Source organism: Tupaia chinensis, unplaced genomic scaffold, assembly GCF_000334495.1.
Source record: "Tupaia chinensis unplaced genomic scaffold, TupChi_1.0 Scaffold145652_1, whole genome shotgun sequence".
Classification (NCBI taxonomy): Eukaryota; Metazoa; Chordata; class Mammalia; order Scandentia; family Tupaiidae; genus Tupaia; species Tupaia belangeri.
In genome coordinates, this window is record NW_006205509.1 from 762462 (window position 1) to 776076 (window position 13615).

A 13615-nucleotide genomic window follows, 5' to 3' on the forward strand; every position below is an offset into this window, starting at 1 on the left:
AGAGCACATGTACTGGAAGTGTAGGTCAAAGACCCACCCACCTCAAAACTGTCACACAATAATTGGCGTTAATGGTTGACCTGTAATGGCCACACACCTGATGGGCTTGTGTTTTGACTTCTGGGATTTAAAATGTGTATGTGTGTGTGTGTGTGTGTGTGTGTGTGTGTGTGTAAGCCTGAATCCTGAATGTAACAGTTTGGGTAGAGTTTTAAGACTTTTCGTATTTTTTTAAAAAATATTGTTTGGATAAATCAGATATTTGTTTTGTCTGGATCACAGTGAGAAAGGAAAGGAATAATGTTCTTTTTCACAGTGAATTGGTCAAATTGACTATCTTTTAAGGTTATACTTTACTTTGCTAGTTAATTTCACTTCAGTTTTAACTAACTAGATTATATTCTAGGTAGCTACACATTGTTTAAAAAATTTCCATGTGGCGATCATATTTAATCCTTGTTAACAGCCTACTTTGTTTTTTTAGTTCTTTTCAGAGAGAGATTTTTGCTATAGGACGTGTGTGCCTGCTGGAGAGACACAGAGAGACAGAAAGTGAGAAATTATCCCCCCAAGGGGGATGGCAACACCACAGTCCCTTCTCTTCCATTCTCCTCTGGGAATTTTGTGCACACACACATGCACACCCTGTGTGAGTTTTAAGCCACTGGGTGTGAGACTTGAACCATGGTTGACCATGGTCAACCATGTGGGAGTCCAGCAACGTAACCATTATGCCATCTGCTGGTCCCAGCAGCCTGCTGTGTAATTATTATTGCTTTTGTTGTTGCTTTTCTTGAATTGTTTTCTAGTTATTAAATAGAGATGACAGTATTTTCCAAAGAGCTTAATATTTAGTAATAAGATCCAAAAACCACACTTTAGCTAATGACCGGGTTTTAGTGGAGCATTGTGAACTCAGCCCATTCTGGCTTTTAGGTAGAAAAGAAGAAACTTAAGGCTGCCTTCATAGTCTAGTGGTTAAGGGAACAGGATCCCACATGGCTGACTGTGTGGTTCAAATGCTAGCTCTGGTGGCTTGAAAAACACAGTGTGCATTATGTGTACCCCAAACCCCAACAGGATGGAGGAAAAGGGATTGTGACGTGACCTTGCCCCATTGGGGAGGTGCTTTTTCTCTCTTCCTCTCTCTCTCTTTCAGGAGAGCATATGCATTCTCTGGCAAATTAAAAAAGAAGAAACTTCTAACATTTAACTTTGTAAGTGCTGACACAAAATAATGGAATATTAATCCTTCTAATGTTTATATGTCTTTTCTTTCTACATTTCTCATTTACAGTCCAAAACACCATTTCTAGGTCCAAGTCTGTTTCTAGAAGTAGCTAATATTTATATTGTTCAATCTCCTAGAGAATGCTAAGCATTCACTTTAAGGTATTTATACCAAATAATATAAGATTAGTACTAGGTTAGTACATAGTCCACATATCACAGACTGCCTGCCTCCATGTAGGTTATAAATATTTTGTAATCCATCTTTCTAACCAATAATTTTATTCCTTAATTTTTTGTAATAAAAATGTTTATATTTAAAAATTAAGTTTCATCATAACTGTTTACTTTAAGCGTCTGAAGATTGGCAACACTGAGCTCATATTTCTGCATGGAAATTGGTTGGCTGGAACCGAATGTCAGCTGTCTGTTTTCAGGGACATGCACTCCAGGGTGGTACATCTTCTATCACCTCACTCCTCGTTCCCCTCTAGCCCAGAGTCTGCAAACTCTGTAGCATCACTTTCCTCTTTCAGCAGTAAAGTTAAATATCTGAACTCTTTGTCTTATTTTACAACTTACTACCTTTTTTTTTTTTTTTTTTTTTGAGAGATTTTTGGTATAGGGTGCATGCACTCACTGGAGAGACAGGAAGCAAGAACTCATCCCCTGAGGAGATGGCTACACTGCAGTCCCTTCTCCTCCATTCTCCTCTTGGGATTTTGGGCACGCATGTACATGTGCATGGTGTGAGTTTTAAGCCACCAGGTCTAGGACTCAAACTGGTCAACTACATGGGAGTCCAGCGATGTAACCATTATGCCATTTGCTGGTCCCACAACTTACTACTTTTCAATAAGACATATTTTGAAAAATCCAGACATTGCATAGCTTCATTTATAGTGGTTTGGTCCTCTTAAGTGGCAGGCGTGTTGCTAAGATGACACTTTAAAATTCCCTCATTTCTATTTCAGGGGCTCTTGAAACTTCAAAGAGTAAGAGCAGCAACCCTGCAGTGCAGGTTAGAGTCCTGATCTTAAAATTCAACCTGAATTAACATCAGCTGTAAGCTTTCACTTGTAAAAGAGACTTTTCAAATGAGTTTCAGTTTCTTTATTCATAGATAACTACTCTACATGAACCAGTTTACTGGATTTTGCATCTTCCCTGGGCAATTTATTAGTAGTTTCATTTATCTAAGAGTATTGAGAAAGGAAGATGAAAATTACTAACATTCTGTTTTGCATCTCATAAAAAGGAAAAAGATGAAGTGATTAGTTAAACTGAGGTGTAATACTTAAAAAGATTTCTATAGTTCTTTTCCATTCTTTAATTGTACGTTACTAGGAACAGAATAGAGTTTACAGATGTTTACAGGCATACTTAGGTCACACAACTCTTATAATCGGAAAACTTGATGGGCCAGCCAGTGGCAAAGTGCTTAAAAGAGGCTTGAACTCACATGGACAACTGCACACTTCAAGTCCTGGATTTGGTGGTTTGAAAAACACACAGGGCATGTGTGTGTAAACACCAAATCCCCAAAGGAGAAATGAAGGAGAAGGTATTGTTATGTGACTGTATCTCTTGAGGGATGTTTTCTCATCTTCCCTCTCTCTCTCTGGTGAGTACACATGCCCTGTGGCAAATTAAACAAACAGAAAAAGAAAATAATATAGCAAATTGAATCATGCTGAAACCAGGAGAGGTTGATGTCCAAACAGTGAATCTTGGGGGCTGATTTTATAGGCTAGTGGTTAAGGAGTCCAGACTCTATTGTACATGGCCAACCATGGTTTAAATCTCTGCCCCAGCGCCTTTAAAAATCTGCCAGGAAACCAGCAGGTGGCGTGGTGGTTGGGGCACTGAACTCCCTCATGGTGGACTGCAGTTTGAGCCCCAGACCTGGCAGGTTAAAATTCACGGTGGGCGTGTGTGTGCGCATGTCCAGAATCCTAGAAGGAGAATGGAGAAGGAATTGTGGTGTAATCCCTCCTGGGAGGTGACTTCTCACTTTCCCTCTCACTGTTTGCCAAGTGCATGTACCCTGTGGCAAAACCAACAAACATTCTGGGTGCATATGTCCAAAATCCTGACAGGATGGAGAAATAGAGGAGAAAGGATTATAGCATGACCATGCCCCATTTGGTGGAAGGTGCTTTCTTCTTTTTCCCTCTTTCTTACACACATACCCTCTGGCAATTAAAAGAAAAATTTGAATCTGGATAAAGTTTTTTTTTGTTGTTCTTTGAACATTTCATTGTTCTTTATGATTTACAAATCTGGACTTAGGTATTAAATGTGCTTCTGTAAATATTAATATAGTCACCTTAACGGTAACCTAGGTACATTCATTGAATTCCTGAGGTTCAACACCATGGAGCCAGTTTGTAAAAGGAAGCTTTGATATATACTCAGGATATCAGATAAGGTGCAGTTGCTACTGTGTAACTGTGCTGGCCTAATGTGAAAGGTAGGGGTAGGGGCACAGCAGGAAAACGAGTGCTCTGTGAGACTGACTCACGTGCAAGGGTTTTGTGTCCAGGGCCCTCCCTGAGAATGCTGGGAATGCACCTGCCCATGAGGTGAAATTGGCTGGAGCCAAAGGTGGACCACAGTGTCAGGACGCTGTTGAACTGCTATCTTTGTCTCTCGTGGAGGAAATAATAAACAACCCATATCTGGGCATAGGAAATAGGTTAATCAGCAAGTAAGGCACTACAGGTTACAATAGCCAAGAAAATAGTCTTCTCAATTTCAGACATTATAACACTGGGCCACTAAAGCTTTGCCCAGGAACTATTTTGCAAATTCAAATACTTTTGAATTATTTATTTAAAAGGGTCTTCCTGCAGCGACAACCCCCAAACACACACACTTTATCCAAGCTAATGTGAGTAAATGAACATCCTGCATACTTCCTAACTTTTCTCCAATGTGATTTTGCATCTTAAATAGTTTTGGATTGTCATGCATAGCTACTCTTAATAAATACTTTCCATTGCTTTTTGAAGCAGCAAATGTATTACCTTAGTTCTTTCAGAGTAAGATTACAAAATTGTGAGACCTATTTGGTTTTGTAAGAAAAGCCAGTTTTGGGGCCAGCCAGTGGTGTGGTGGCTAAGGTAGCTGGATTCCATGTGGCTGGTGCATAGTTCAAGTCCGAGACCCTGTGACTTGAAAAACAAATAAAAACACAGTGGTCACATGTGCACGTGTGCCTAGAATCCTGAGAGGAGAATGGAGAAGAAGGAACTGTGGCATTGCCATTGTCACTTTCCTTCTCTCTCTGTGTTTCTCTCTGGTGAGTACATGCACCTGTAGCAAAAATTAAAAAAAAAAAAAAATCCAGTTTCTAATGAAAGATTGTTAATCTTTTCAATGCTGAGTGTTTATTGAGAAAGTAGCATTTTCCCAGTAGCCTGTTTAGAAATACGTTCATTGTGCAATCAACATGATAGCATGACTCCTGTGCTTACTGTCCTCAGTTTTCCTGACCTTCATGAACATACTAGCCCAGCTGCTGGAATGTTTACTCTAGTACAGTAGTTAGATTCTTTCCTTGCCTATTTCCAAAGGGGTCAGTGTTAACCAAAATATATATACTTGGGCTGGCAGAAGGCACAGAGGTTAAGGCAGTTCCAGTCCTGGACCCAGTGGCTTGAAAAACACTCAGGGTGGAGCCAGCAGATGGCATAGCAGTTACATCTTTGGACTCCCATGTGGCTGACCACACTTTGAGTTCCAAACCCAGTGGCTAGAAACTTAAACCAGGTGCATGTAAGGAGAATTGAGGGGAAGGGATTGCTGCATGGCCATCCTTGCTGGGGAGTGATTTCTCACTTTCCCTCTTACTGTCTCTGTCTCTCTCCAATGAGTGCATGTGCCCTAAGGCAAAGACCTCTAAAAAAGTAGAAAGCAAGCAAGAAAAAGAAAAACACTCAGGGCATATGTGTGTGCATGCCCAGAATCCTGAGAAGAGAATGGAGAAGGTCTGTCCTCCTGGTGGGTGATTTCTCATTTTTCCTCTCCATCTCTCTCCCCATCTCTCTCCAACCAGCACATGCACACTATAACAAAACAAAACAAACAAATAGGTATACTTGTTGGTAGCATAATAGGTATGAATGACAACTTTTAAAATAATCACTTGTCCCAGCAGAGAAAACTATATAATACACACAACAGTGAATTAATATCTAGAATGGAGGTGTATTTTTAAATATCCCTACATTGCCCTTCCCCAGTTACTAGACTTCACCTTCCTGTGAGTGTAACCCCTCTGCTACAAGAAAGACCAAGAAAAAGTAATACCCACCACAAAAAGTAATACCCACTGTCTTGCCGTGTGGACACTACATTCTTGATTTTTATCTGTTAAAAACTTTTGGGGAGGGGTTTCTCCCATAGGACTAGAGTCTTTGAGAGTAAGCCTAAGTCAAGACAGTGATGACTTCAACAAAGTCTAGTTAAGTTTTTAGAAAGTGAGTGCAGATACAGAGTTTGAGACCACAATATACTTTAACATTTGATGTTTTCTTTGGTTTCTTATATTTTCTACAATGTCATACCAGATTAGCAATAGTGCCTCTGGACTAAATCCTTTCTGTCATCAGGGGAAAAGGAATTGGTTAGTAATATAATTTACCTTTGCATTCCTAGGAATACTTCAAAGATATATAAGAATGAATAGACAGGTATTTAAATGTTAAGCATTTACATTTGCCCTAAAATAGTCAAGTTTCTATGTAAGAATTAGTTGCAGAGTGGTGACACAACTTTAACATTACCATCTTCTTCTGATATAATTGTTACATATTCTAAAAAGGCGTTCATGAAACCTCAATTACCTTACCCTATTCAGGGAGAATTAAACGATTAATAGAGTGTCACATTTAACACTGAAAATGTGATATAGAAAAATCTTCTGTAATAATTATATAACTCACTACTAGTTTTTAGAATAGAGATTATTTTTGCCACTAACAAGAAAATAAATTAAAAAAAAATTTTTTTGAGGAAATAAAATTTCTTTAAGTCAGAAAGTCATGTCCTAGATTCTGAGCGGCACCAAAATAGTATTTCTGAGTCAACTATAATTGTTTATTTGGAAATCAACTTAAAAAAAAATAACTACTCAAAACATTGACACTGAGACAGTATACAAAGGCTGTGAGAACGCTGATACTTCTGCAGTCTGGTTTGCTACATATTGGAAATTCATTCTTCATAATAGTTTTCAAAAGCCTCTTGTCCTTGCTTTCAGCAGATAGCTTCATTTTTTGGACACACTGACGAATCGAGGTCTAATGTAATCCTTATACATAGAATAGAGAACACCTAGAAACAGAAAGATGTTTGTCAGTAGAATGTCCATGGGAAATGAACACTACTGAATTTATTCCACTTATATTTTTCTGAAACTAGCTCACAATTTAAAAACAAACAGATGCCTCCTTTTTAAATTTTTGGCTTGGATCTTATAAGTGGCTCCAGAAACAAACATGAACAAAAAATTCTAGGAGTCCTTTATACTTTTTGAATTTATGGTGCTACTAAACCACTCTATGGTTTGAGTTTTAAACTATTTATGAAATGTTAGGAAATTGAGCATATTTGACCAGACATTAAGATAAATATAATAGGCATCTTAATTTAACAAATATTTATTCAGTGTCTACTTGTGTTTAGTATCCCAAGGAAACAAAGATAAGTAGATCTAATCTCTGCTTCTGTGGATTTACCACCTAGAAGGTAAACTAGCTAGTTTAGGCAGATGGAAGAATGTCTTTTAAAATGGCCCCTTTGGCCATGCTGGAAGGGGGCTATAGACAGGGGAAATAGGCTGACAAAGAGAGAATCTATGTCTATGAATTCAAGAGATGTCAACATATGTTCACATCCAAAGCTAGTTAAGAAGCTACAGATTTAAACTACAACTCACTTCCCTCTCAGTTAACAAGGTATCAGCTATCTAACAGATGGTCTTCTCCTTTTATTTGGAAAGTTTTTCTTTTTTTTTTCTTTTTTTATTTTGCCATAGGGCGCGTGTGTTCGCCAGACTGACAGAGACAGAGAGACAGAAAGCGAGAAATCACCCCCCAGGGAGGATGGCCATGCTGCAATCCCTTCTCTTCCATTTTCCTCTCAGGATCTTGGGCACACACGCACACGTGCCCAGCGTGAGTTTAAGCCACCGGGTCCGGGACTCGAACCGCAATCAACTACATGGTAGTCCAGCGACATAGCCATTACGCTAACTGATGGTTCCACAGATGGTCTTTTCTTTCTGATACTATCTTCATAAAGTTTCAGTAAGTTATTGCTCTCATATTTCAACATGATAGCAAACTGAAGCAGAAGTATGCCTAATTTTCATTCTTTTTTTTTTGCCATAGGGCATGTTTTGTTGCTGGAGAGAGAGACAGAGACAGAGGGACAGTGAGAAATCACCTTTTAGGGGAGCTGGTCATATCACAATCCATTTCTCCTCCATTTTCCTGTAGGGATTTTGGGCATACATGCACATGTGCCTGGCATGTTTTTCAGGCAACCTGGTCTAGGACTCGAACTATGGGATCAGCCGTGTGGGATCTAATGTCTTAACTATCACACCACCTACTGGTCCAGTCTGCCTACTTTTCTAGTCAATTAGTGTTATAACTGGAATTGATGTAAAAATCCACACCAACAATTTAAAAAACTTGAATCACTGTGTTAACTATGCCGGATTCATTTCCCTGTCCTTTGGTTTGTGAGACACAGATAGTTCATACTTCTGGCATACCTTCTGAATGATGGCTGACTGTACAGTTTGAGTCACAGACCTGGCAGGCTTGAGAAACTCTGGGCATGTGTACAAACATGCCCAAAGTACCAAGAGGAGAGAAGAGGAGAAGGGATTGCAGAGTGGTCATCCCCTCTGGGGGATGTTTTCTTACTTTCCTTCCATCTCTGTCTCCATCTCCAGTGAGTGCACATGCCCTAGAGCTAATAAATAAAATAAAGGAAACAAAGGCATTGAATGAAAAATAATAATAGTTTAAAAAAGGTAAAATCTGGGGCCCATAGATGGCATGGTGGTTGGGGTTTGAGTCCTGGACCTGGTGCCTCGCCTTCTCACTTTCGCTCTCTCTCTCTCTCTCAAGCTTCCTTTTTCTGGTCAAATTTTTTTTTTTTTTTTTTTGGAGAGATTTTCACTGTAGGGCGCGTGCACTCGCCAGACAGACAGAGAGAGACATAGAGACAGAAAGCGAGAAATCACCCCCCAGGGGGGATGGTTACGCCGCAATCCCTTCTCCTCCATTCTCCTCTCGGGATCTTGGGCACGCACGCACACGTGCCCGGCGTGAGTTTTAAGCCACCGGGTCCGGGACACGAACCGCGGTCGACTATGTGGGAGTCCAGCGACATAGCCATTACGCTAACTGCTGGTTCCCCCCAATTAAAATATTTTAATAATTCCATCTACTGTTCATATAGGCTGAGAAGTATGGCTGTTGTTCTTGGCAGAGCTATGTAGGGTAGAAACTATTCATTGCTCCTTTCACTATAGGTAGTATAATAACCCATCACCATAGTTATCTACCGAATCAGTTTTTGTCAGCTGAAAATCCTAAGAAATTAGGGCCATAACTGGTCAATAACCTCAACCAAATGAAGATCAGTGTTTCTTACCCCTCCACCAGTTATATCATCTTGCCCCAGTATCCATCTATGAATGAATCAAACAAATAAAAATGGTCTTGGAGACATAAAGACAATAAATTGATCATAAGATAGAAATTAAGCAGATTACCTAGAGTCACAACTCCTACCACACATCCTTGGGCGGCAACTCTCATGTGAATGAGATGAATGGACATTTTCTGATCTCTTCTGTACCTTAACTTGTAAAGACCGTAGGATACCACAGTCACAAAGCCTGCTATACCTGTGAATTTTAAAAGTATAGGTTAAATAAACAGCAGGCAAGAATTCCTAAGAGGTTCCCAAAAGCTTAGACAGTTAAATGAAAAATTGTCTAAAGGACAAATGCTTGGAAGATAAGCAGGAAAGATGTCAAAGAATACTTTAAAAAGATTTGATCTACCAGAATTAAGGATGGACCTTAACCTTTTTGGATTTAATAGTTGCAGTTTTTACTCTACCCAGGAAAACCTAAATCATATAATACAGTAACTTGCCTAGTTACATGTGGTTTTCCAGAGGCATGATTTTAAATTGTATATGCTACAAGCCCATTCACTTAGCCAGCTTGTGAACCAATTTGGCATCCCCAACATCCATAGTTTTTGAGTAGTTGGCTTTACTCCTTTCTTCCTGTCACCAAATTAGGAGCAAATCTAGTAAAGCGGTATAGATTTGTTTTTCTGTAAAAAGTGAGACAATAGGCATTTTAAAAAAAGAATTTTAAATATAATTTTTACTTGTTATTATTTAATTTGACCATAGAAAGACAGAGAGAGAAAAAGAAAGTAAAAAAGCAAGCTACCCGATCCAGGACTCAAACCGCAATTGAACATGTGGGAATCCAGCACCTTAACCACCATGCTACCTGCTGGCCCCAAGACAATAAACTCTAATGAGAGCTATGAAGGTATGGATTTACACACACAAAGCATATGACTATTAAAAGAACCGTTGTTATTATATAGAAATCCAGGAGTCCACACAAATGTATTCCCTATAGCTGTAAAGGGGTGAATATAGTGCTATGACAATCAATATCCTGTAGATCCTATTTGCTCCAAAACAGAACTGATCAACTAAGTAGGAAAGATTCTAGAAAGAGATGTAAAGCACTATGAAAACTTAATTAACAATAAACCAAAAATGCCCAAATTAAAAAAAAGTAATTATTTAATAAATGTCATTAGTAGGGACCAGCAGTTAGCATAATGGCTATGTCGCTGGACTCCCATGTAGTTGACCGTGGTTCGCGTCCTGGACCCGGTGGCTTAAAACTCACGCCGGGCACGTGTGCGTGCGTGCCCAAAATCCCGAGGAGAATGGAGGAGAAGGGATTGCGGCGTGGCCATCCCCCTGGGGGGGTGATTTCTCGCTTTCTGTCTCTTTGTCTCTCTCTGTCTGGCGAGCACATGTGCCCTATAGCAAAAACCTGTCCAAAAAAAAAAGAAAAAGAAAAAAAAATAAATGTCATTAGTACAACTTACTGGTTTAAAGAAGAAACTAACTGGATCTCATGCTACACCCCGCCCAAAAAACGTTCTCAGTAAGTAAAAGTTAAATGTAAGACAAAACAAAAATATTAACAAACAAACCTAGGAGAATATAGAATAGCATGTTTATAAGAGGATAAGGTTGACTTAATAGAAAAGGAGAAGTATAAAATTCTGTGTCGACAAATGAATAAAGAAAACTTTTGCATGATAAAAGGTTGAGTCTGTTTTTTGGGGTTTTCTGTTCTATCTCATTGATCTATGCATCTGCTCTTCCATTAGGGCACCACCATTGGGCCAGCCTGTGGTGTGGTGGTTAAGGCAGCGGTATCCCATATGGCTGACTATGTGGCTTGAATCCTGGATCCAGTGAGTTGAAAACACTCCGGGAGCATGTATGTGCCAAAATCCTGAGAGGAAGGTTGGAGGCGAAGGGATTGTGGTGTGACCATCTCCCCGGGGGGAGGATGCTTTCTCTCTCTCTCTCTCTCTCCAGCGAGCACACATGGCCTATAAGCAAATAAATAAATAATATATTTTAATATATATAAAACACTGTCTTGATTACTATGGCTATACATAATCCACATAATCAGCCCTACTATATACAGGAGTGATTTCTTCTAATTTACCCTTAATTATTATTTTTTCATTAATCATGATAGAGTGTGTGCTGAGAGAAAGAGGGACAGAGAGATGAGCACTCTCCACTGGATCTGGTTCACGCTGCAATCTCCTTTCTCCAGTTCTCCAGCCTATAGAAAAAACCTCTCCAAAAAAAAAAAAAAAAAAAAAAAGAATTAACATCTTTATTAAATAATGATACACAGAAATTTCTCCATCATTTTAGCATTATGTAGTTTTTAAAAAATTATTTTATTTTATTTACTATTATTATTTTTTTTTTTCGGAGAGGTTTTTGCTATAGGGCGCATGTGCTCGCCAGAAAGACAGAGAGACAGAGAGACAGAAAGTGAGAAATCACCCCCCAGGGGGGATGGCCATGCCGCAATCCCTTCTCCTCCATTCTCCTCTCGGAATCTTGGGCACGCATGCACATGTGCTGACTTTTTTTTATTTTTTAATTTGATCAGAGAGAAACAGAGAGAGAAAGTGAGAAAGCAAGCTGCCATGTCTGAGACTTGAACTATGGTCAGCCATGTGGGAATCCAGTGGTTTAACCACCAATGCCAACTGCCAGCCCCAGCATTATATAGTTTTTAACATATATGTTTCGTTTATACTTAAACATTCTATTTTCTTTAGAGTAATTGTAAATGGTATTATGTTTTTAATTTCAGATTCCATATGTGTGTTGTTAGTATACACAAATACAGTTGGTTTATATGTAGGACACCAAGTTTTTTTTTTTTTTAAGAAATATTTGTTAATTTAATTTTATTTGTTATTATTATAATTATTTTTAACTTGTCCAGAGAGAGACAGAGAGTGAAAGGGAGAGTGAGAAAGCAAGATGCTAGGTCTGACACTCAAACTGCGGTTGGCCACATGCAAGTCCAGCACCACCTGCTGGCCCCAGGATAACAAGTTTTTGTTTTTTTTTTTAAGAATTATTTTATTTAACTTTATTCAGTTATTTATCTTAATTTGACTAGAGAGGGACAGAGTGAGAGAGAGCAAGAAAGAAAGTGAGAAAGCAAGCCACCAGGTATGGGGACTCAAACTGTGGGTGGCCATGTGTGAGTCCGGCATCCTCAACCACTACACCACCTGCCAGCCCCAGGATAACAAGTTTTGATAAACTATGTTGGCACATGTGTATCTCTGTGGGTGGGCGGGGGCTTATTTATTCGTTCAGTGTTCATTTAATAAGTGAAAATATGACCAGAGTAAATAGCCACATCTGTAAATATATATATATATTTTTTTTTTTGAGAGGTTTTTGCTATAGGGCGTGTGCGCTTGCCAGAAAGCAGAAAGAGACAGAGAGACAGAAAGCAAGAAATCACCCCCCAGGGGGGATGGCCACACCGCAATCCCTTCTCCTCCATTCTCCTCTTGGGATCTTGGGCACGCATGCACATGCGCCTGGCATGAGTTTAAGCCACTGGGTCTGGGACTCTAACAGCAGGCAACTACATGGGAGTCCAGTGACATAGCCATTATGCCAATTGCTGGTCCCACATTTGTAAATATATTTTATAGGCTGATTAGCAGTAAGTAAAATTGAAATAAAAATGATTGATGTATCAAAAACATATTATTAAGGCAAAGAAAAGTCAGGAAATTGACACAAAGATGTTCATGGCTATACTGTATAGAAGGAAAAATTAACCCAAATGGTCCAAGCAGAAGAAAACTGCCATACTATAAAACATTTTAAGTATAGGATATATTAATACACAGAAATATACATAGGAAATGTTAAGTGAATAAAGCAAAACCAAATAATCTGTCAATACAGATTTTAAATACATATAATGCATTCACAGACCTTAACTGAGTATATGGTCATTTTGAACACTGTAATAAATTACATTTATAATGATGGAAGTTAAAGTAACCAATAAAAATGTTTTATAAATTATCTGCATAGACAACATTCTTTAGTAGGAAATACTTAGTTATTATTCTTTAAATTTTCAAAGAATTATTTTAGTTTTATTCATTGTCATTATTTTATGTTTTTTTAGGTTGACCAGAGAGAGACAGAGAGAGAAGGAAAGTGAGAAAGCAAGCTGCCAGATCCAGGACTTGAACCACAGTCAGCAAGCAAGGTGGGAGTCCAGCCGCCTTAACCACCATGCCAAGTCCGGCCGCCTTAACCACCATGCCACTGGCTGGCCCCCATAGTTATTGTTAAAGTAACAACAGTTAAATAAAACAAGTCAATAGAATATATCTAGATTTTTAGCCTTATTTCTAGCAAAGACTTGGCCTTCTGTCCTTGATCAAATCAAGGTTCTGTTCTTATTTAAATGGGGTTTGTGTTTTTTAGAGATTAAAGTCAGAGCCATTACTGTTTTCATATAGTGTCTCTGTAGTTAGTAGGTAATTGAATTTAGCTGGAAACACTTTTATCTTTTACTTTAATCATGTTGTCTCTGGAAAAATAATTTAATGTACATCAGGCACAGTGATTAATCTCTGTTCACTGTAGTGATCTGTTCAAATATCATTGAAGTGTTTTTTTTTTTTTTTTGGAGGGGTTTTTGCTATAGGGGGCTGCGCCCCCCCAGAAA

The 13615-nt window shown here is 38.8% G+C and overlaps 1 protein-coding gene across 1 annotated transcript in view; it reads right to left on the bottom strand.

Moving 5' to 3' along the window:
• Positions 1–6441: 6441 nt before the first annotated feature.
• The window catches only part of LOC102473825 (methyltransferase-like protein 7A), a 49118-nt gene continuing 41944 nt past the window's right edge, over positions 6442–13615 (bottom strand). Inside the window, 2 exon segments of the mRNA XM_027768142.1 lie at positions 6442–6570; positions 9029–9163. Coding sequence (XP_027623943.1) covers positions 6506–6570; positions 9029–9163 — 200 coding nt within the window. The 3' untranslated portion in view covers positions 6442–6505.